Below are 25,348 nucleotides of genomic sequence, written 5' to 3'. Positions count from 1 at the left end.
CCTGAAGGTATTTGCCTGGACGGTTATTGTCCTATTTGCAGATTAATGGGTGAACATCGCGCTGATCCTCATTTAATTAGCCTCCTCTGGGTGAAGTCCTGGTCAAATTGATCATAAGCCTCGGCTGGATTGAATTACACTCTAATTACCCCCCAAACCCCGAGGAGCCCGGGTTGCTGGGCCAATGCGCAGCTCGCAGAAATCTCCTAATAGCAAAGCGCGGGCTAATTGGGGGACAGGTAAGGTTACATGTGACAGCAATTAAACCGAGCGCGGGGCAAACTTTATGGCCTCCGGCGAGAGAGGGCCCCGCTCGGGACCCCTGAGTGAAGTTTGGCTCTTAGCGCTTTGCTGCCCAATAAAGACACGATGGATAGATGGATGGATGGATGGATGGATAGATGGATGGATGGATGGATAGATGGATAGATAGATAGATAGATAGATAGATAGATAGATAGATAGATAGATAGATAGATAGATAGATAGATAGATAGATAGATAGATAGATAGATAGATAGATAGATAGATAGATAGATAGATAGATAGATAGATAGATAGATAGATAGATAGATAGATAGATAGATAGATAGATAGAGTTTCACATGACGAATCAGGATTATCCATCCATCCATTTTCTGGTTACCCTTCTCCCTAACGGGCCCGGGAGGTGCTGGTGCCTCTCCAGCTGCGTTCCGGACGAGAGGCGGGGTTCACCCTGGACAGGTCGCCAGTCTGTCGCAGGGCAACAAACAACCATGCACACACACATTCACACCTAGGGAGAATTTTGGGAAGGCCAATTAACCTGACAGTCATGTTTTTGGACTGTGGGAGGAAGCAGGAGAACCCGGAGAGAACCCGCACAGGGAGAACATGAAAACTCCGTGCAGAAAGACCCCGGGCCGGGAATCGAACCCAGGACCTTCTTGCTGCAAGGCAACAGCGCCACTGTGCAGCCTGATTATATCTGGGGAAATAATCAGGCTCCCGCTGCTCTCAGTGTTAAACCCTCAATTACCGCAGAGCCTCGTTTGGGAGCCACTGAAGTCCCGGAGCATCAGACCCGCAAAAAAACTTTTGTTATTGTTTTTTTTTTCCACCAGTAAACGCTTTATGTCGCACTTTGAACTGTTGTCTTATCAGCCCGTATTCATTTGTTAAATGTATTTCTGTGTTTCTGTTTGGTTTGAACCAAAGCATCAGGCTTGTTTTGCTTCCGAGAGCAGAAGTTTCCCTGGAACTTGGACAGATTTTCTGTTACGAGCTGCATGGAAAATAAGAGTAAAATGTGCAAAACGTATAAATAAAAAACACCCATAAACACGTAAAAAAATAAATAAATTAATACATAACTTACTAATGACTTTAAAAGATAAAATAAGGAGAATAAGTTACATCACCGAGAAAACAACTGGATTTCATTTCCCTCAGGTGTCACTGCAGAAATGTAACTTTTATCGTTGTGTCTGAAAACGGTGGGGCATAAATTTCAGTTCCTGTCTGAATTTTCCCCTCATTTAAAATCCTGACATTTAAGTAAAAGGAGCTGAAATTCATCCTGCGGGTTTTTTTCCATCTATTTCTGATCAAATCAAATCTGAGCGGAAAATTTAAATTAAAATAAGAGTTAAAAACATTAAACCGGGACCCGATTTATGTGCAGACAGATACATATTGATTTGTTTTTAAATTCTAGTCCTTTTCCTCTGAAACTCAGAAAAACCTTCCCGTTATGAAGGTTTACTGTTTAAACTCTTAAATCTGACTCATGAGCAACCTGTGCAGGTCTCAACTATGTTTTTAACTTCAGAGTTTTAACTAAGAACTTATTGGAACAAACCCAAACAATCTGCGCATTCTGTCCTGAATGAGCGGTTCGGGTCCCGCTGAAGCCTCCTGTCAGTCAAATCGCTCATCTCCCAATCAGAGAGCTTCTGGCCGGTTTTACTCGACTTTTCGGGCCAATCCCGGCCGGCCTCTCTCGTCCCTCTCCTCACACGGAGGGGAGGAGAAGCGGCCTTATTTGGCATTTATTGCCTTATATGGTGCGCCGGCAGGGGAGGTCTCCCGTCTCTGACACGTTCCCCCAACTGGAGCTTTGACTCTGGAAGACAGGACACCCAGTCTGAGGGCGACCCGGCGAGCAGCGCTGCTGTTTGGATCCGTAGTTTGGTTTGGTTCTCCTCAGCGGACCGTCATCCTGAACCCTCGGAGGAAATCCCGTCAGTCTGTGGTAAAGAAAAAACTTGTGCGCAAACTGAGATCGTTTTGCGTTTCGCTCCGCTGCGCGCAGGACGGAGAGGATCCAGTCATCTCCTCTCCTCCCCTCTGGACTTTGTGCCGCTGGGACAAAACAAATCCTCCTCTGAAAGCTTCACACACGTGGTCAGAATTAGTTTAAATTTGTGTTTGAAGACTCGATAGCACCCGAACAGAACCGAGCCGGAGGGCGTGAGCTGCGGGATAATTGCCTCCTGCGCAGTTTGTGCCGCTTTCTCCCAGTTTAGGATAAAACAGCCGACAGGATCCTGACAGTGTTTTCACTGACAGCCGAGCTGCTCAGTTGTTGGACTGACTTTCCCGAGAGGTTCCGCTTTGAAGAACAACGTGTTTATGGATCGCTGCGCAGAGAGGAACTCCGGGAGTTGTTGGCTTTGCAGTTCGACGTCGATCATGTTGATTCCCCGCGGTTGCTTTGTACTATAATAGATGTTTACACAAAGTATTGAGTCGTATTTTAAAAGTGACTCTGTTCAGTTCAGACCGGCTCGCTTTGACCCCTGAGGACGGAGGGAAGCGCCTCTTCGCCCGTCCTGTTTTCTGTTTTCCTTCAAGACGTCAGGACGGATCTCTACCGCGCACTCCGGCTTCTTCTGTGATTTAAACAGAGGCAAAGTGTTTGGGGATAGCATGGCAATGGTAGTAAACCAGTGGCCAGAGAACATTTCTGCAGATCCGGGCTCCCAGCTGCAGATGTGCGGCCAGGAGCCCGGCGGGGGACCGGGGACTCCTAACGGTTCCACACCGGGGAACGACGCGCTTTCCGGGGATAAGCTCCCCAACGTGGACTGCATGGTGTGCGGGGACAAGTCCAGCGGGAAGCACTACGGCCAGTTCACCTGCGAGGGATGCAAAAGCTTCTTTAAGCGCTCGGTGAGGCGGAACCTGACGTACACATGCCGGGGGAACCGGGACTGTCCCATCGACCAGCACCACCGGAACCAGTGCCAGTACTGCCGGCTCAAGAAGTGTCTCAAAGTCGGCATGAGGAGAGAAGGTAAACCGGACTTTCTCTTTTATTTTTGGGGCAAGGATCGCGTTTCTTTGCGTAAAGTTGTGCGTAATGTTCATTAAGGTCGAGAACTTAAAAACAGAACAAAGACAAGTGGCGCTTTCTGCGGATTAATTTGCACTTTTGCAGTAGCGCTTTCAGACAGATCTGACCATTTTCACGTTTTTAATGCTAAACTGAGACATTTCTAGAGCAGCTGCCAAACCGAACGGACACATATCGGTCCACGTTAGTCCAAATTGACGCGTTTCCAGTTTTTAGGAGACACATGTCATTTTGGAAGAGGCGGATCTCCGGTGCGTAAAGGTGCGCAGCGCCTTCAAGGTTCCGCGCATCCAGCCGCTTCTGTGGGTAAATAATCAGTCCCACCTGCGGCTCCTCGCCGCTTGTCCCTCAAACATTCTCCAAATCCGACGCATTCACGGCGCCCTGTAAAATCCTCCCTTTGTTTCTGCGCGTTAATTATGCTGTTTGTTCAGTGACACCGGGAGCCGCTATAAGAGAATGCCGCAACATTTGTTGGATTGTGTTGGATTAACAACGGGTCAGTTGATGCCAAAGAGGTTCAGTGGAAACGTGTTGGTGGAGAGGAGCGCTTCGCCTTATTAATTATCATCAAGCAGCGACACCCAACCCACGAGGCGCGCGCTGGCGTGTATTTAACCAAAATGAGACCAAAGTGATCTCTGCGAATTGCTTTGCGGCAGTTGGTTGAATTTTTTGCACATATTTTGGACTAAATCTCAAATTTCTAATTCTTGAATTTACATTTTCCTGCCTAGATATCAGGGAAGTTTTTATGTTAAGAAAAATATGGAATCCCGCAAATATTTACGCAGAAATGTCAGTAAAACATGCGAGTTGTGCGTAATTTATGTGCTTTCTGCTGCTTTTAAAACTCAGTTCATTAAATATCTCTGTATTTAATGGAGATGTTGCACTTCAGTCTAATCAGGAGACAGATAAGGTCAACAGCAGCAAATCCCTCTGAAGGACACTTAGCCAGTGGACGCTGAAGGACAGATAATGTCCTCTGCGTCCTTTGTTCTTCACTGAAGTAAACAAACACAAACAAACAAAAACACCTCCGGACAGGTTAGGAACACCCGCCCCGCTCCCGTCTGAGCGGATCCCTCCAGGCTTCCTGCGGTGAACTCCTGCGCCTCGCCGTGCGTGTGGACCGCTGCACTCTGGCATGTAAAGAAACCCGCAAGCCACGCCGAGTCGGTCATGCTCCTTTCCGACTGGATGAACCCGAGGAAATCTCCTGATGCGCCGCATGCGTGTTTACGGCTGCAGAAGTTGCTCCTGATTTAGTTTGATAACGAGGCGTAAAATGGAACATTTTGGATGTTTCTGTCAGAAGGAGGATTTGTTTGTGCAAATCCTCCTTCTGTGATTTAAACAGAGGCAAAGTGTTTGGGGATAGCATGGCAATGGTAGTTTTTGTCATTTCATTTCTGAAATCTAAACAAAACTTAATTTCTCAAATTCTTAGTCAGCTGCTATATTGTTGATGAATTATTGATCAGTTTTTGGCTGAGAAGTGAAGCATGCCCAGGTTTTCAAAAGTAATCATTTAAAATCGTTTGCAGCAAATTCCCTCAGAAAAATGTAGAGTTTTACTGAAATGTTTGAGAAAAAACTGCCAGTGTGAAGTTTTCTCAAGTTGGAATTTACCGTAAAACTGTACAGCCCCTCCCCAACCTGTTGCTGTCAGATAGCTGGCTGAAAGAATGAATAACATTTTCACTCCTGCAAGAAATTCATTCTGCAGAACAAGCAGCTGATGATGCTTTTTCATTAGCAAGAGTTCATTTGGTTTAGTCTTTACACCACAAGCAAAAATAATAAATAAATGTTAAACGTAACATCACCATCATCAACATATCGCTGCCGTTATTGATTTTCTGTTTTGAATAAAAACATTAAGATCATGTGCAACATGTTCATCCTCATAAAGGACTGGTTGCTCTGGCAGCCGACCATCACAACTGAAGCAGATTTTATGCTGAATCTAACAAAGTGTTGTGCTGAGATGATGGAAATGAAAGAGTTGAGTCCATCATCATCAATCATAAAAACATATGAATCTGTGCAGGCCTAATAATTTGTGTAAATATCATCAAACTGATGTATTTTGGTTGAACATTTTTTGGGGGAGATGCGGAAATGTTCAGGTTTCTCTCCTGACTGAAGCTCTTATACATCTCATCTATTGCTTTTCATAATCTGTGTTACTCTAGACTAGCTGTTTTCACAGGAAAATTAAGGATGATATGAATAATAGAGTATTCCTGGAAAGCTGATATGAATGTTTAATGCTGGTATCTGTTTCCTGGAAGAGGTCTCAGGACCGTTCAGCGTCCGCCGGGTCGTCCAGCACTCCTGTTTATTCACATGCATCACCGTTTTCACAAGGACACAAAACCTTTCAAGATCAGAGAGAGTTTTGTTGTGGATGTTATTTATTTTTACACAGACGTACAGACAGATCATGTGTTTGACTCCACTTAAAGATTTTCCCTCGCAGAAAAGAAATCAGTGAATATCTCTTGTGCGACTCTGGCAGAGTAAATTAATACTTTTCTGCCTGAGAAGACTTTTTAAAGGTTTCATGAGTGGCAGATTTAAAAGTCGCTCTCTCTAGAGGGGACATCTGACCTCTTTTCTGTGTTGAACATCATATCATTTGTCGAAGACTTCGTTGACGGGAAGACGCTTCGGTGGGAATCAAACGTCTGAAGCCCTGGCAGTGGTGGAGTCGTTCCTTCGTCAGGCGTTGAAGCTGCAGTTGTTTCTCTGTTGGCAAAGAGAATCAACATGACACTTCCTTTGAACTGCATGTTTTAATTCTGAAAGGACGAATCACTGAAGACAGAACATGCATTTATACACCATGATAAGGTCACACTGTCTGCTGTGTGTGTCCTGAATTAGCCGTGAGCGCCTACAGACACGGCGATGGTGGAATTAGCGGCGTGTTCTGATGATGAACAGACCCAACATCTGTTTATAGCACAGAAATCTGTAATTCCCACTCTGAACACTCCTGACCCACTTTGCACTCTGACAGAATGTTACAGCGGCGGTAAATGTAGGTCAACCAAATCTAAAACATAACCAGAGGACGGACTGAAGTCAAAGTCCAAATGTGTGGAGCGTTGAGGAGGCGGGGGGGAATATCCCAGTGGAGCGTTCAAGTCCAACAGCGTGTATTGACTAATCCAACTTCCCATCAAGGGATCCTGATTGGTCTGCTTCGGTTGATAAAACCCGAAATGTCTTATTTGTGAGTTTCTAATAGTTAAACCATGAGCACTTTGCTGCAGAGTTAATGATTAAATTCCTCTCAGCTGAAAATGCTTCTGGTTAGAGAGTAGAAGCAACATGTGGGGGAGGGGGCAGAGTTTCATTGTGAAGTTCTGAGCTGCTAATGTGACAAAAGTAAACACAGTGGGATCTTCCTTGGTGTCTCAGCCTGTTTTCATGTGTCAGCTCAGTCATCTGGGATGAAACTCAGCACAAAATGTGTCTTTGTATAAATTAGGAGGATTTTACATTTAAAAAGATGCTTGGATTGAAACTGTCTGGTGCAGATTATTTATGCAGAAGTGGATTTTTTGATGGGAATCAAAAGGTGTAAATGAGCTTCAGGCTGAGATTGTTTGCAGGTTTTTCAGAAGTTCCCAGACGTGAAGTCCTGCTGTCGGTTTCTGTCGTTCTGCTTCCACTTACGCTCTGTCGCGTCTCTGGCGGCCATTGCTCCTTCACGTCTGACAGATAACTCCAGACAGTCCACTTTCACTGAGCAGGTGCTTCATTTTTAAGATTTGTCCTCAAACGACAAGAAAGCTGGTTGTAAAATTGTACAGAAATCTTTCTTTCTGAAATATTCATTTGGTTGTAAGGCTGCTGGTTTGCACAGTTCCTGAATTCTCTACAAATACCCAAAACATAAAACCATCTTTAACACTCCTGGTTTAATTTGGACCACATAACGGCTGGAAGCACCGTAAATTGTTACATATTTGCATCATTCGCCTGGGACCGAGCAGCATTTTCATATTTGCCATAATAAATTTGATGCTCAAAACGTCTTCCTGGATTTTTGAGGGAACCATAAAATCAGCTTAGACTTTAGAAACTACAATATTTATATGGTGTGAAAAAATAAAATATAAAATTGGTATTAAAAGGAGTACTAAAACCTGAAAATAAGAATAAAAATACATAAAAAGTAACAATTACTCCTGCTGCTGCAAGATATTACAGTATATAAATTATTAGTTATAATAATGTGGAATAAATCCTGCCAGTGGCCTAAATGTGGGTTTTGGGTGAAATATTCCCAGTTCATTTATTGTTTGTGGATTTTTCATATGTAAAATATTGGAAAGAAAGTGAAGCTTAGGAAGCTGAAATCCTTTGTTGTAAAGCTACTTGACATCCTATTGGTCTGCTTTTTGCAATGCAGCCAATCCAAGAGCAACATTGCTTTTCCTCTGTGCTGATTGGCTGGAGTCCTGAAAGCAGAAATGAGGAGGCTGCAGATGTTAGCTGCAGATGTTAGCGGCTGCTGTAGCGATAGCAGGGGGTCCGCCGTGTGTTTTAATGCATATTATGATATAAAAACAGGCAGTTAGAAGAGATGAAGTGGATTGTATTATCTTGTGGGCAGCTGCTCCTCGGACATGTTGAATCTAAAATGATTCATGCTGCTGTCAGAGTTAGATTAAAAATAATTTCAACCCTTTAAGAAATTCGATACAGGCGTTTCTCAACTGACGACAAAAGGTTGCATTAAAAATAATTTATCTATTTTCATCTACATTTTACAAAAATGATGATTTTCTGAATAATTTCCTGGAAACTCTTATTGGCATTCAAGTGATCAAAGTTTTGCAAACTTCCTCTGGTATTTTGATGGTTTCTTTTTTACAAAGAGCTCAAAGTCTTTGAAGTTGGAAGACCTCTGTGCCATCACCCTAATCTATGGTTGTAGTTTAAAACCAGTGGATGGAGCTACAAGTGTTATTATTGTGACTTTTGAATATTTTTCATTCTGTTCACGGTTAAAAGAAGAGAAAGTGTGTTTCTGAGCAGCAGGACGTCGGACCGGCTCTGAGAAAACTCCACTCACTCTGGCATTTCTAACGCATCTCATTAAAAACATTTTAAAACTACTTTAAAACTATTAAATATTCAGTCTCGGCTGCTAAAGCTGAGGTGTCCGAACTGTTTTGCCAAAATCATCAAATCATAACATCAAAAGGGAAAAAAAAGGGACCCGAAAAAAAGAATAAAAGAAACAAAATACTGACATTTTTTACCTGCTCAACAATAACCTGTACTTTGCTCAAACTACTTTAATTAAATGAGTAAAATTGTCTTTTTGTCGGGTGTTTGTGTAAATTATTTAGATTAAAAAACCTTAAAAATGTTTTGCTAGTTTGCCTAATTTTGATTCATTTTGTGAATTTCTAAAGGTTATTACTGAATACAATAAAACATTGTGTATTAATTCTGAGCAATGAAAACAAAATTTCTGCTTGTTGTATTGAATAATATGCAGTCGAGTTTGATAAACTGATTAAAAGCAGATCTGTGTGGATGTGGTTCTCACCAGAAGATGCAAAAGGTTTGAGTTTAACGTTTATACTTTAGCCAACATTTTCTATTGTTGATTTTAATTTGTCTGCAATGATATTTCCACTTCCTGGTTAGTCCTTCATGCTAAAACATGTGATTAAAATCACGCTTTGTGTATCCTGGTTGATTGTGTCCAGTAGAAAGAAACACAGAATTTACTTTGTCTTTTCAAAGTTTAATTAAAAAGTTTCCATCTGCATTAACTGCCTGCGCCATACGAAATCAGACCAGGGGCCAGAAGTGGCCCCTGGCTGCATTCTGGACACGTCTGCCCTGAAGTGAATTTTATTTTAAAAAGAACTGTTCAGTCTTTTAGCATAACGGTGGAAAGAAACGTTTGTATAAAACAGACCCATGTAGGAGTCTGTTCTTGCACAGTTTGAAACATTTTGTTTCAACAGAAGTAAGTTTGTTTTCTGGCTTCCAGTTTCCTGCTGTGGTTCTGATAAGATGTTCATTTTTCGGTAAAATTAGCATAAATCTAAAATAGAAGTCGCTGACATAAACAGAGAAAACTGGGATTATTTCCACCAAAGCTTTAATGTTATGTGTCTGTGTCAGCTCCTTTGACACACTGGCTCCTTTCTGCTGCTCTCTGCCTCTCGTTGCCCTGCTGCACTGACCTGCAGGTCAAAGTTCAGGGCCAAAATAAAACTATGAGAGCCGTGGGGATATCACCTCGGTGTCACATCACAGGCTGCCCTCTCAGCTGGATCACACATGTGCATTCACACGCACTGCAGGCAGATAGAGTTACTTTTCTCCTTTTCATGCAGAATTTTTTTATTCTTTCAGGTCAGGATGTTAAAGATTTCTCACATTGTTTCTCTTTGCGTCCTGCAGTCACTGTATCTTATCATCCAGCTTTAGCTTTGCTCACAAGCCGAAGCTTTAGAGCTAAAAAAAGCCACTTTATTAAACCCGACTCCGAGAATAATCCAAATCCATAATGCGTCTGTTTTCCTCCATCCGCGCTGACCTTTCGGACCAAATGTTGATAGGCCTTAATTGTATTTAGCTGCTGTAATTCCACCGACTGACTGACCCAGAGGCTCACCCAGCAGCGCTCCGCCAGCTGCCGTTTGCTGAAGCAGCGTTTTGAAAGTCACAGCTGAAATGCACCGCAAAAAATCTTACCAAGTATTTTTGGTCTAGTTCTGGTGCAAATAGTACACTTTAGATAACTTAGAAGTGATTGTTTAAAGGAAGTTAATATAAGCAAACAATTCCTTAATATTCATGAAGAAGAATTTGTTCCATTGGTGGATTATTTCACTTATAACAAGACTTTTTTTTTTTTTTTACAAAGTTTTAAGTTAGTTTTAGAACTTTTTTCTTGAATATTAAGAAATTATCTATTTAAAAAAAGAATATCCTTCTGGAAAGTTAGTTTAAAGTCAGTTTGTCTTTTGTCAAATGTGCTAAAATATTTGCAGCAGAAACTAGAACAAAAATGCTTTGCAAGGCGTTGAGTTGCTGCAGTGATTCCCAAAGTGTCTCCACGTTCACTTTCCTTCCTCATTCTGCATCCCGGACGTTTCTGGATTAAACTGCTTGTTTCAACTTCACAAACCCAGTAACTTTTGTCTAATTGCAGAGAATTTGGTTATTTAAAAGCAGAATAGCAGATTATGGTTCCTTCTGGTCCCATCCCCCCTGCTTCCCTCTCCTCTGGCATCTGCTTCTAATCTCGTTTCTTTCTGCCCTCTTGTCATGTCATCTTCCCCTCCCTTCGTTCTCCATCACCCAGTTTTTTCTGCTTTCTTTCCCTCTTTTCGTGTGTTTTGGTCCATCTCTGTAGGCGAGGAATAACAGAGAGCGATGTGTTTCAGTCAGACGTACTCAAGCGCTCTGCCTCTCAGGCACGAGTGACCCCCACAATGAGGCTTTTGAAGAGTCAAGTGGCTCCAGCAGATACGCAGCCGTCCGCAGAGTTAGCCGCTTATTGACACCAGAGCAGATTAATAGCTGTGAATGTTTGAATCAGGAGTGAGTTCTCTAAGACTTCTCAGCTGAAGCAGGAGATTCAGTCCCTTCAGAATCTGTTTCCGTTCGATTGACAGTGCCCTCTAGTGGCATGAGGACATTAGGAGACAGAGTCTGCTGACTGGAACGTGTCAGAAATGCATTCAGTCCTGAAGAGTCAGTCCAGTGAAGTTACAGGTCCTTCACTGGGCTGCAGCAGAGGGCCCTCTGTTTCAATTACACTAAAATGTTGCATCACGGTGATCCAACGAGATTCAGATGAGGTTTTTATGCAGCAAAAATAAAATAGAGCACAAGAAATATGCATTTTATTGTTGTAGATGTGGAAATCCTGCAAATGTAACTGCTAAACACTTTAATGAGTCAGAATTAATACACTTGTACTTACTTTAACTTAGGACATTTATTTACATCCATTTTTTTGATAAATTAGTTATTCACTCAAATCAGTTAGTTAATTTTTGTTGTATTCTGTTTTATGACTCGAAGCTCAACAACAGGCAATATTTGTTAATTAACATTTCCAAAATCGAATGGAAATACAATCAATCAGTTCTGATGGGTTTATGACGAACAGGTTGTTTCACAAAACCATCCGGTCCGCATAATTTCACTCCTTCAGTTTTTAGTTGAACTTTTTAAACTCCAAGTTATCTGTTTCAAGTCCATTAAACACTGACATCTGTGTTTTCATGTCACAAAAGTTTCAAGATCACTAGAAAAAGATGCTTCATTTGTTTCTTGCTGCTTACGAGCAATAAAGCAATACCAGAGGAAACATAAAGACAAAGTTGATAAATTGGCAACTTTTTCCTCCAGGTGAAGTTCAGACTGTTAACTTGCTGGACGCAAAGTTAAATCCTTACTTCAACACAGAAACTTTTTCAGACACATTTTTTCATCACAGCTTTTACTGAGATTATGTATTCAAAGGAACCCATGAAAACTTGTTTGGTGGCTGCTGCAGCAGCTGCTGCTGCAGCTGCTGCTACTGCTGCTGCACGCGATAAGAACCACCGACTGAACTATAACGGGTCAAATCCGTTAAACACCATCAGCGTCTCACATGCAGACAAAAACAGTAATCCTGTTGCATTTTGTAAAACTCTTCAGACCATCTATTGTTTGAACTTGCAACATAAAAAATTTATTTTCCTAGCATCACATTATGACAGAAACTTTATTATTAATATGGTTAAACACCAGAAAGTAATCGCATAGTGAGCACATATGAACCTAATTGACTTTAGAGATAAACATGAATCGGGATTTACATATTAATACAACTTCTAAAGAAATTTGACTTTTTGATAAATATCTGAACTTCTCGTTCTTATTGTCTGACACTGGCTGAGTTGAGGATTTTTATAAGTGTTACTTTTGTATTACCAATATTAAAATGCAGATTTTTCATTTTATGTTACATTATTTTATAAAACATGACATTGTGGCAGTTGTTTGAGCCCCCTGCTGGTGTGGATCAGACAATCTTCTTCCTGGTTCTGTTCATCTCTACAGATGGATGTAGGTGGTTAAAAACTGTTGTTCTGAGGGAGTAAATTAGATGTATTTAGGTTGGTGTTGCCTTTTTATGGTGATGTGTTGCATGTGAAGAAGGCAGAGCAAGACATTTTATCATGAAGTTTTGGGAAAATGTGAAATTCATCCAGGTTTTTCAACTTCTTTGTACTTTAAAGTTTTCTTGCATTCAACCTCTTCCACAGACATTATTTAGTTCTGTAACTACTCGTTCTTTTCAAGACAAGCAGGTTCAATTCACAATGAAAATCTGCAGCTGTCCCTCTGAAGTGACCGAAAACATCTGATCAGGGAATGAATCTACAACTAAACGCAACCATTTCATTCAGTTTTGTTTCTATTGCTGTTGGAGTGAGATCAAGTGGAAAATTGTTCTTTTTGTGTGACAAGCGGCATCTTCTCATAGCTTCAGCTCGCAGGAGGAGTGTGCATTCCTCTTGATCACCACAGGTTAAGCAGTTCATGGAGAAAAACGAGCGCTTTGAGGTCAGCACCTTTGGTGCAGAGGTATTTTTTGTCAGGCTCAAATTAAAGGCATTTTCAGTTTGCGCCGGAGTGAGTTGACCTCCAGACGCGTCACGGTGCATTCGATTGCTGCAGCAGCTGTGGGAGAGGCTGCAGGTGATATTTAAAAAGCATTCTCCAAGCCCCCACTCACTCATTCACTCTCCAGCCTTCACCTGTCTCCCTCCATATTTCACCTTTTCCTCCAGCCTTCTCTTTGCCCTCAATCTCTTTTCTCGACTTATCACCTTCCCCTCTCTACCTTATCTCACTATTCCAGCCTTTTACCTCATTTTTCATCACACATGGCTCCTCTCTGCATTTTCATTGCCTTTCTCCCCTCTCACACTTGCTCTGTGTAACAGTAGATGGAGTTATTAGTCAGACAGTGGGGATGGCTGAACAGGTGTTTTCCAAATGGGCCTTTGAGCGCTCACCGCATCATCATCACTCCTGACCCGCGGGGGGTTGGGACGTGTGTTTGTTGGAGAGCTTGACCTCTGTGTGCCCTGTTCGCTTCAGGCTCAGCCATTTGCCAATACAGGGGAACCGTGCGTGTGTTTGTGTGTGTTACATGTGTTCATGTGCGGGTGCACAACATATGTAGGTGTGAAGAAGTGTTATATCTTTAACAGCTGCTGCTTGTCATTACTCATTGATGCACAACAGCAGTGGGGAATGGCCTTGGCTCGGCCGCTGAAGAGACGAGCTCTGACACATTTAAGAGTTGGAGAAATGTTTTTCGCCCCTCGACCTCCTTCTGCAGCCCGACACATTTTGCATGCCCAATTTGCTGCTTTTTTCCTCTGTTTCTACCTTCACTCAGGCTTTCAGGGCTCGCTTCGTTTTGCAGATACACTCCCTTTCACATGTTCTCTGCAAAAACACAAAGTCTGACAGAATCATTTTATCTAGTTTCTGTAGCAAAAATCTTGGCACACTTAAAACAAACTGAACTAACTTACAAGTAACTTTTCAGGAATTAGATTTAAGTCAATAATTTCTTAATATCGAAGAAAGAGTAGCACATTATTTCAGTAAAAAGACAAATTTCCTGTAATAAGTCAAGTACACTGAAAAAAATGCTTTCTTCAACCAACTTTAAAAATTGATTCCAATTTGTTACAACAAATTTTACGAGTTTCTCGATCTATAACTCTGATTTGAAAAGTTCAAACATCAGAATAATCAATTTTTCAGTGTAATCTCCCAGCAGAACTGGAGCTTTTTCACCAATATTAAGGAAATATTGATTTAAAATAAGTTCCTATATCTAGGTGATTAGTTATTTGTAAGTTATTTTATTCTTTTTTTTCCAAGTTTATTAATATATTTGCACTACAAACCAGACTAACATTACTTGGCACACTGAAAAACAAAACAATTGATTCAACTTAAAAAAGTTAATTTGCTAAAAGTAACCAAATTAAGTTTAACCAAGTAAATATGTTAAGTTTATTAAGTTGTTGTGTTAAAACTGTACATAAAGTAATTTTGCCAAACTGAATTTGATTACAAAAACAAATGAAATCAGAATTAAAACTTCAGCAAAACTAACAACATTAGCTGCAACAAGTTAGAGTCATTTTCTGAAGTTGGTTCAAAGAAACATTTTTTTCAGTGTAATCTGCCAGTGAAAGTCAAACTTTTTCATCAATTTGAAGGAAACAAACTCCAAAATGCTGCTGAAAAGTTACTTGTAAATTAGTTTTATAACCTGGAAAAGTTTGTAAAACTCATGTGTGTTTTTGGACAGCTGTACAGAGAGGACGCACATCGAACTCCCAGAGCAGCCCGGGTCAGTACCTGACCAACGGTTCCGACCCGTACAACAGCCAGCCTTACCTGTCGGGCTTCATCTCCCTGCTGCTGCGGGCCGAGCCCTACCCCACGTCCCGCTACGGGGCCCAGTGCATGCAGGGAAACAACCTGATGGGCATCGAGAACATCTGCGAGCTGGCGGCTCGGCTGCTGTTCAGCGCCGTGGAGTGGGCCAAGAACATCCCCTTCTTCCCCGACCTGCAGCTCATGGATCAGGTGAGCCTGATGAGAGAAAGAAAAACGATCGGACACAGCCTGTTCTCATTGCTGAGCCGCTTCCAGCTTTTATTCTCGTCGTTCAGACGGAAAATGCCCGGAGATTCCAGGAAGAAACCATTAGATCTCACCTTCTCAAGAAGAAATCTGACAACTCATTTCTCTCCTGCCACTTTGAAAAAGAAATGAGCCAATAAATAAATGAAAAGATAATATTTTCCTCAACATCTGCATTGAGTGTCACTTAGCAGCGTGTAAAAAGGATTCTGTTTGGCAGAACCTCGCGGCGCTGAGCATGGACCGACCTGAAATTGATCCTCCTCATGCAGATTTATGCTACTGGCTCAGAGTAACTGTTGTACCTATAAATATTCACTTGGACATTTGGTGGTCATGTTATGATGAATTCATCCTGCTGCCGCAGCAACAGAGCATTAATGAAACCATTAAATAACAACGTTTGCTTTCGCTCAGAGTGAATGTTTCTGTTCCTCTTTCAAAAAGCTGATAACAGTTTCATTTAGGCCAGTTTACAACCTGGAGCCTCTTAACTCTCTGTTTGGATTCAATTTTAGTTCAGATTTGGTCTTTTTTGAACAAACTGTTGTCAGTAACTTTGGCAACTATTAAAGGTCATAAAGCATAAAGCAAAAAAGAGTTTAACATTTTAGTTTTTTTGAAAGAATTATTGAATTTATGGTCCCTACATTCATGTACGATGAGATTATAGTCAAAAAGAGGCGACTCCAAAAACAGTGTAGTGTAAGAAATACAATATAAATATAATAAAAACATAAATATGGCGATGTTTACAACATACACAACATTAAAACCTTTTAATTTATTTATTTCCAGACTCTTTGAATAAATCCACCCAGTGGGGGGCAAATAGCAGCGCTAGTTCTTCATTAAGCACTTTTGCTAACTCTGAAAACGCACTTAGCTTTCCCTACAGTAATTTTTCCCAATAAATTTGGAAATCCAGATAAAATGCTAATTTCCTTGACTATTTTGCTAACTTTTAGTTTCCAAGCTTAATGAAAGAAATAAAAACCAACAACATTTTAAAATGAGATCGAAACAGACAGAAGTGAATGCAAGGAAATAAAAGTCAAACCATTTGGGGCTCAGAGTCTGGGAAGGGTTGAGTCCATTCTCCTCAAACGCTGTTTGGACGGCGGCGAACATTTAAACAGGAGAGTCCTGAGAAAACGTGATTCAGATATTATCTTAGTTTATTGCGGGCTGAAAGTATCTCAGTCACAGCCCTGATTAAAACTGGCAGAATGAACTTCAGCTCGTCCTTCATTGTGCGTTAAGAACAACCGGATTATTTCTCATGAAGGGAAGAAACGGCCATCAGCTTTCAGAGTCTCTTCAGTTCATGGATATGATTGACAATAAAGTCAGGATTATAAATTTAAACATGTTTCAGTTTTATAGTTTTAATTTTGACTTTTATTTGAATGAGCAAACTTCAAATTTGCTCAGCAAGATATAGGCTGAGCAAAGATTTACGTCTAAATCTTAAGATTAAGACTTAAGTGAGTATTTTTAACTATGACAGTGACCAAAATTTAATCCCAAAAGATTTTTCTCCTTAGAAACAGATTCTTAGTTGGTTAGTTCAGAGTTGAAATTGCTAATTGATGCTTTTGTAAACGGCATTAAGCTATGCTCATAGTTTATAAATAAGAGAATAAAGCTCACAAGGTCAGATTAAATCTGGTCTGGATTTTCAGAACCTTCCCATCCATTCTGTGTTCCTGTACTAGGTGGCGCTGCTGCGCATGTCGTGGAGCGAGCTCTTCGTCCTGAACGCCGCCCAGTGCTCCATGCCGCTCCATGTGGCGCCCCTGCTGGCGGCCGCCGGCCTCCACGCCTCGCCCATGTCCGCCGAGCGCGTCGTGGCCTTCATGGACCACATCAGAGTTTTCCAGGAGCAGGTGGAGAAGCTGAAGGCCCTGCAGGTCGACACGGCCGAATACTCCTGCCTCAAGTCCATCGTGCTCTTCACGTCAGGTGAGTTCGGATCGGCTCGCAAGATGTTAGTGGTGAGATTTTAGGTCAGTAGGTTTGAAAACATCGTAATTTGAGGGGAAAGAAACTAAATGTCTTCCACTTTGGTTACATTGAGTGATTTTTGCCAATCAGCAGATCCTGAAATCATGTAAGATTTTTCACTCCAACATCCTTGAGTTGCTTCACTTTATAAGGTTGAAGTGGTCCATCAGAATCTTAAAAGTATTTTTTAACTTTGCACCATTAAAACACCATTTCTCATTTGAGAAAATACATTTATAAAAATCTAACTGCATGTCAGATATAATAAATGCTGCAGATAAAGTTTGACCTTGTTTTAAGAACAATGACTGGAAACCCAGAAAAACACTGTAAATATTTGAATGCTGTGCAATGAAAGCTCACATCCATGACATTTGGAGGAGATTCGACATCCAGATGGTGTCTGCTGAAAATGCAAAGATATTACGCCGTCCCATCGTTTCAGTAAAAATGCAGCGTGTTGTCGCTGCGAGTTCATAACATTCTTGTTTTACAGTGATGCAATGCCTGGTTTTTACATCACATTGCCAGTGCAGATGGCTGAACTCTCGCCGTGCACCGCGCCATCTTTCACAGCTGTGACCATATGGCTCGGATTTGTTTGTGGTTCACAGACTCACGGAGGGTTAAAGGTCGAATCCGATGTCAACAAAAACACAACCTTTCTAGTGTGAGTAAGTTTAGAGGGAATTAGCGGCTGGCTAATGGGAACGCTGTGGAGCAGGTTCTGCTGATCGGTTTATTCGTGTCTTAATCACAACAACTTAACGTGAGTTTGAGAAGCGGCCAGTCTGGAGCGTTTCTCCAGGCTAAATTTAGAAAAGAGGAAACTTCTTGTGAAAAGCTGGTTTAACGTTGAGGGACAAGAACTTAGCCCTAAAAGTTTTTATGGAAAACTAAATGTGGCAAATAATTTGTAATTTATCGTGTCCCTTCCTGGATCATTAAACACAGTTCTGTTCTTTAGGGCCATTATGAATAGAAACAAAGGAGTGCATTTCCACCAAGAATCATGGAAATTTCAGAGTTTCTAAAGTTGAAAAATTTTCACTTTTGGAACTCAATAATTTCAATTTTTTTTCTATGACGTTTCTAAGATCAATCACAAAAGTTTTTCTACCAAATTTTTGACTTTTTACTCCTGGACATGTTCTTGTCCTCATTTTGGCCATAATCCATCATTGTGACTCCATCAAGTCATCAGAAATTAATGAAAGAACATCAGAGAACAACCAATATCATGAAAATCAAGCAAGCAGTCCAGAGAGAACCTGGTTCTGGCTCCATTTAAAACTGGGCTTGGCTCTGAAATAACATCCTAGAGCTCAGTTTAATCCATCATGTGAACACAGAGAGAGGATGGACCACCTGCAGACCGACCAAGACATGGACGTCCACCTGCACTGACAAGAACGGGATCAATCACAGGAGCAGCCATGGCAACACCAAATCACACTTCATAGTTATGCAAAACTGGCAGAGAGCTAAACCAAACGACTTGCAGCTGCATTGTTCAAAATCCCTTTTTAATGGATGGAAGTTTAAAATACATTACGAACTGATTATTTATTCCCCACCATGTTTTGGATCTGTAAAGATTAATTGCATAGTAATTAATTAAGGCGATTCCAGTGGATCTCAGAACTAATTTTGATTCAGTAAATAAAAGTAACTGAACTGAAACTTGCATCCAATCCAACTTTTCTATGTTCCAGTATAAAGTTGGAAATCCTGTAATCTGTCCAAACTGAGACATATTTAAGAAAACATAATCCCAGTACGTTCCATGTTAGACCTGTGTGTGCATTTCCTCAACATTATTGACATATTAAAATATATGCTGGTAAAAAAGTGTTGATCTGTTTTCCTCTATTATGTAATACAAAGATATGCAAACCATCAAGTCTTTGTTTTGAGCTACAGCAGAAACGCTGTGAGGAAAAAGCCTTCCAAAACAGACAGCAGCGCTTAGACTGTGGAAAAAAGCTGCACTTAATCCACAACCTCTTCACCTGCAGGGAGGCTGACCGGGAGCCGACCTGCAGCGCTGCAGCACACCGTCTTATTGGCTCCATGTGTAAATGCAGTTGGTACCGTCTTGGTCTCTGGCCTCGTTGAATTTGGTTGTAATTTGATCATGATGTTAAACAGTAAAGCTTCATCTATGCAGTTTTTTCAACCGCCAAGTTTATGATCCAGTCAGAAAGAAAATTAAGCTTTGTATTCAAATTGCATTAGGAGGCTGTGATTTCCAACATTTTTCACTGCAAACATCCAACATCATTTATTTCTCAGGCTTCCTTTGCTGACTCTCACACCATTGAGCTACTGAGGGGTACAACAGCTTTAAGTCTTGCAAAGCCCTTGAGATGTTCGCTGGCGCTTTTATACAAAGCCTGTTGTGGTTTATCCCTCCAGTCACAGAGATCCAGGACAAGCCAGAATCCTGTCACATCTGGGATTCCTCACTGCAGGATCATGCTTTGTGACCCTGGAGGAAACGGATGGTGAACGAGCCAACACTGAGATGTTCCTCCTTTCTGATTTTAATTGCATTTTCCCTTTTTTTTTTTCTGCCTCTTGCACAGCTTGTCAGTTCCATTCCTGATGCGTGCTGCATCTCCTCCAAATCTTGGAACCTGTTTGTGTACGTGGGTGGCTGCAGATCCACCTCTCCGCTATCTTCCCTGCTTTCATCACTTCTTTCTCCTTTATGATCCCATCTATTATTGAAAACAGCCGTCCACAAACCCGCCCCCAAAACCCCCCATGCTCCCCAAACTCCAAGCTGGGTCCAAGCCCCAAGACCCTGCCCCCACCGCAGGACTTGAATTATGCATGGCGTGTTTCAGTTAGACGCAGGATTCACCGTGACCTACATAACCCCTATAGCCTTGAGCATCTTGTGTGACTTTCCTCCGTTGGCAGATGCAAGTGCACACAAGTTTTGATTTTAAAAAGCTGTCAAAAAACAATCAAAAATTGACGCATTGCAAAATGGTAATAAACCTGACTCGTAGGATATCTTAACAAGCTCAGACAATCACCAATTGTCTGTTTGTTTCCATTGAGGCAACTCCCTCCGCTCCCCTGTGGAGACCCGACCCATCAAACCACATCAGGGAGTGGGTATTTTATTCCTGCCACCCTGATCGTTGGCCCCCTCCGATCCGCTGCGAGACAAAAGAACACGTTGGTGCTTGGCGTGGAAGGGCACCCACAGAGCTGTCGCTTTGGCACGCGAAGTGGTCTCAGTCGCGCAGACAGCTCCGCTAATCCTGACCAGGCGCTGGCCGTTTTGTCACGCAGGACCCCAAATCAAAATCCTGACTACAACGCCGTCCAGCAGCCTCCCGTGTGGAGGGAAATATAGCCAAAGAGGGGGCAATTATTCTCAGAGAATGATAAGAATAGAGTCCTCTGGGGGTGGGGAGGCATTGACACGCTTGATTAAAATGTGGAGTAAATTAAATACTTTGCAGAGTGGAACCGAGGCGCAGCAGGACAGGGTTTACACGGGGGACAGATCAAAGCCTGTGATGACGAAGCGGACCTGTGATGCAAGGCGACGGGTTAAAGCTTACAGGCCAGCGCTTTCACGTAAAAAGCTTGAGAATAAATTGCCCTCATCGAGTACCTGTCTGCCGAATGTGGGTTCACTCTGGGGCCACAGCGTACAAAATGTACAGTATGCGACAGACTACAGTAAAATGTGTCTTTGTTTAGACTTCACACTTTTCTGACCTCCTTTGCTTTAATCCCTTTGCTCTCTCCTCCGCGCTGAGGGTGCAAAAAATATCTCAGGGTGTTACGCACTCTCCCAGTTTGTGTGAGATTCAGCTGGAGGCGGGGGCGAATTAGAGGGACGGTATGATGGCCTTGGAGGCAAAACAGGAGCCCAGACTGAGTTCAGACAGCAGGGTGAGGTAGATGACTATCTCTGAAGCAAGGACTTGATTTTTACTCTAAGGTTTGGGATCAACCTTGAGCCTCTCGGTTGAGGATGCCTTTGATAGCAACTCTTACTTAATCCACCAGATTTAATTGTGGATTACGTCAATTTGATTACTTTGGAATGGTATAAGATCTCAAACGCTGATAGTGAAGCAGTTCTTTCACAGCTTTACATCCAAACAGACAAATAATGTGAACAAGTCTCACAGTCACATATCAATGAACACCAAAGAAAAGCAAGCAAAATATTTGTGTTTATGGGAACAAAAAGGAATCATGAAGTTTCAGTAAGAAACGTGATGATCCCGCATCTAAAAGTTGCAGGATTGGCACGGGTGCCATACAAGCCTCAGTGTTTGTTGTTAACATGAATGTTTTTGTTCTTTCTTTGGCTCTTTTTCTAACCTAAAATCAAATCCCATTTGGAAGCTTTGAATCATTTCTGTTTTGTACGCTGGCCTTTGGTCAAACCAGTTAATCCAGACTGGCTTCTTACTGTCATCAGATGTTTGGTTCTCTTTTAATCAAGCTATTATAAATGTCCCTTCCTTCCTCCAGATGCCATGGGATTGTCTGATGTCGCCCATGTGGAGAGCATCCAGGAAAAGTCCCAGTGTGCTCTGGAGGAATATGTGAGGAACCAGTATCCCAGCCAGCCGAACCGATTCGGACGCCTGCTCCTCCGCCTGCCCTCCCTGCGTATCGTCTCCTCGCCCGTCATCGAGCAGCTGTTTTTTGTGCGACTGGTGGGCAAGACGCCCATTGAGACATTGCTTCGAGATATGCTGCTCTCTGGCTCCAGCTACAACTGGCCCTACATGCCTACAGTGCAGCGCGAGCGGCCGCTCTCCCTCCACTACAATGAGAACGGACCATGAGGCTGAGCAACAGAGGAGAAGCTCGTCCTTCTTTCCTTCCCTTCCTTGTCCACAGTCCACCTTTCAGCTTTCCCCGAGGAAGCGTCTTCCTCACCATTCCACCCTTGAGACTCTTGAAACGTTACCATCCCGGTCACACAAGCCAGCCAATCGTTCGTCGTTGCCGATACAGAGACTCTATGGCCTCTCAACGTTCCTGAGCCGACAGCGTGCAGTCTTTCTTTTTGAGACGCGGCATGAGCTGGACAAGTTGCTGCACAGTTCACCAGCAGGTCTGATGGACTCACTTCAGATGTCAGTTATAAAACTGTGCAAACATTTGCCTAATTCTTGGTGCTATGCCTGCATCTACAGAGCATGGCTGAACCTGAGCAGGGACTATTCCGCTCGAACTCTGCAGCCAACAGCGCCAGGTCTGAGTGTGTATTTACTAAATTTTGAAAAGCAAACCAGAAGCCATTAAAAGAAGACAAACGCCAAAATGTCTTGAACTTTTGCAGATGATGTTATATTGTGTGTTGTTTTAGCACTGTTTGTATGGAGAGATAACTCATGATTGTGTCCATATGTATAGAATATCATTGATTCATTGGCATCTAAGGCATCTTTGGGTTCACTGAATTAATAAGCTCAGGTTTCTAGGTGTGTGTGGGGGGTCAGAGTAGCAGACATGTCAGTATTGGGTTCTGGTTGTTCTGCTCTATCGTCACTTTGATCATTTGCAGTTTTGATCACGTCGTAGAAAGGAAGTTATCTTCCATGGGGCTCTTCACGGTCAAAGTGATGCACACTTTGACCGTCATATATTTAAAGTCATCTTCTGTATCTTGGAGTTATGATATTTTCCATTAAGAGGTTGCAGATAGTTTATTTGGTTAGATGACATATTCTTTCAAATGTTTTCAGAACCATTTCTGAAAATTTCAGAAAATGAAAATGACATCATTAAATTCAGGGGTATAATGAGATCATGTCCCAAGAAATCTCGTAATATTAATAAATTTTTTAATATTTGAAATTCTGTCGGGTTGCAGTCAGGAGGAGTTTATTTGAAAATAACAAAATAAAATAAGCCACTTATCAGTCAATATGTGTGATGGCACACATATTGATTTGCTTTGTTTTGGAAATATTGATTTGTTTGAAATGTTGTAAATGGAGACAGAAGAAACAAGTTTGATCCACAGATTCTTATAGCAGTTCTTTAAAATCCATTTGTCATTCTCAAAACTTTTATCTCACAAAAAAGGAGTTAAAAACTACTATTCTTCATCATGACCACCTTCAATTGGTTCCTTTACATAGACAAATCAAACATAATGTTTTAACCCACTTTTCACATAAATGTTGGAAAAATTTCCTCACAAAATGTTCCTGTAATCTAAATGTTTTGCCCAGTCAGAGTGATTTACCTGCATTGTGTTTCTTGCCATGGTGAGAAAAACTAATATTTTATCATCATCCTTTGATGTGTCTGATTCACAGTTTGATAACTAGATCTCCAGGAATTTTTTGGACATGACAACAAAATGATGCACCATCTCTAAGATAGTCACATTTACTCCATAGATGTGCCACTTTTACTAAATTGAAGCATCTGCTTCTCTAATTTAACAGAAATGGATGAATAATATGCATTTGGAAACTTTAATTTCATTTTAAACTTTGCAGATTTTCTGTCAGCATTGATGTTTCTCTGCCATGGCCTGGTGAACACTTGGAGTGGCTCCAACTGACTGCAGCCTGACCAATGTTTTGATTCAGCTGTTAAATCTCATAAAAATATCCACATATTATCCTCAAATATGGAAAAATGATATGCTGTGATTTCTCCACAAAAGTTTGCACCAAAAGCTACAACAAATCTATATTTATGTAGGCATTTTTTACAAACTGAACTCCCACGAGGAACCGGAAAAATATGCAAAAGTAACTAAACGAGTGATAAATGGACGTAGGCATGGATGAATAGGGAAACCTGGGAGAGGATTGGCATCAGGAAGTCAGCAGAACAGCCAGAGCCTCGGCGTTAGATCAAAAACACAAACCCAACTAATTTCACACTTAGGAGAAACCTGTGCCAAAGCAGACATACATTTAGTTTGGAATAAATTTATGTCAGTTAAAAAAGCAAATGTAACTTTTGTCTGTAATTTGACTACAATTGTTTGGATTCCCAGGTTAAGTGAATCACTTTATAAAATAAAAAAAAATAAACAACGTAAATTAAAGCTTTGGCACTTGCATTGAGATCTTATCAGACTTGACACTTATTCACACTTGTTGAATCTCAGCACTGATGGAATATTTCTGCCCTCTACCCATTGGATGAAAATACATATTTACTTTTTCAAAAGATTCACTAGAACTCCCTCATTGATGCTGCCACAGCAGCCGCACCACCGAGCATCATAGATGTGTGTTTTGCTTTTTTTGTAATGATTGTCAGTATTGGACCTTTTAGACTTTAGGCAGGAAGTGAGTGTCTGGGGGGCAATTTACAGAATTAGCTGTACTTGCCTTAGAACAAAGATTTGTCACTGAGCATTTATCTTATGACTGTGCCATAATCTCTCGTTACCTGTTATAACAGGTATTATGTTCTGTCAGGAGTGGAAAGAAGCTCACATGATGCTAAATTGGAACGTGCATTTTCAAAAAAGACATGTATATGTGAATTATCTTTATGCAATAATTAGACATTAAAAAAAGAACGACTCACAATAGGATTTTTTTTTTTTTTTTTTTTGCTTCAGCATCAACAGCACTTTTAGATTTTAGACATCATGCAAGATATTTTTCCACTTCCGGGTGATATTGTTGTGTAGGAAAAAGCCCCTAAACATTTGAGCTTATCATGTGGAGTAATGTATCACTAACCTCTGAAAACCTCAGTCTATGTTGCAACACTATCCCTGTGGGACTTAGGACTGTGTTTAATGTAGGAATACTTTAAGTTTTTATTATTTTTCCTTTGTCCTTTTGTTGGAAAAACTTTGTTCATGTCACATTTCCAATACGACACCGTAGTATCGACGTCAAGCATCAGTATTGGAAAAGCCATCAGGGACCTGAGAAAGTTGTGTTGGTAAATAAATCCACAGAAAGTTTCTAAGAGTTTGTTTTTATCCCTTTTGCTTTTGTTTGGAAATATTGATTATCCAATAATTGAAATAAAGTTTTGTTCACACTAACTGTCCTGTACTCTCTTTTCAGTCACTTTCCAGTTCCAGAAAGAAAGTACATCCCATGTCAGTTTGGGTTTTATCTGTTGGGCCATTCGAAAATTAATTGATTTTCACCTGAATACTAAATTCAAAAACTAAAAAAGCAACGAAGACCAACTGATCATATGCAGTCTTGATTGAGTTATTGTTGCAGCAGCAATAGGCCTGAAATGACTAATCGTAACAAATGTTGTGTGGAAATAATTATCAAT

The 25,348-nt window shown here is 41.3% G+C and overlaps 1 protein-coding gene across 1 annotated transcript; it reads left to right on the top strand.

Annotated features, from left to right (window-relative positions):
* The first annotated feature begins 2,138 nt into the window (after nt 1-2,138).
* Nucleotides 2,139-25,103, top strand: nr2f5 (nuclear receptor subfamily 2, group F, member 5). Its single transcript, XM_055047280.1, has 4 exons — nt 2,139-3,280; nt 14,733-15,013; nt 16,789-17,035; nt 21,590-25,103. The coding sequence occupies exons 1-4, from the start codon at nt 2,914-2,916 to the stop codon at nt 21,907-21,909; spliced, it is 1,215 nt and encodes a 404-aa protein (XP_054903255.1). The 5' UTR covers nt 2,139-2,913; the 3' UTR covers nt 21,910-25,103.
* Nucleotides 25,104-25,348: the final 245 nt, after the last annotated feature.

This window comes from Poeciliopsis prolifica, unplaced genomic scaffold (genome assembly GCF_027474105.1).
Source record: "Poeciliopsis prolifica strain line A6 unplaced genomic scaffold, Auburn_PproV2 SCAFFOLD025, whole genome shotgun sequence".
Taxonomy (NCBI): Eukaryota; Metazoa; Chordata; class Actinopteri; order Cyprinodontiformes; family Poeciliidae; genus Poeciliopsis; species Poeciliopsis prolifica.
Note: the sequence above shows the minus strand (reverse complement) of the source record. Positions and strands in the feature narration are given on the sequence as shown.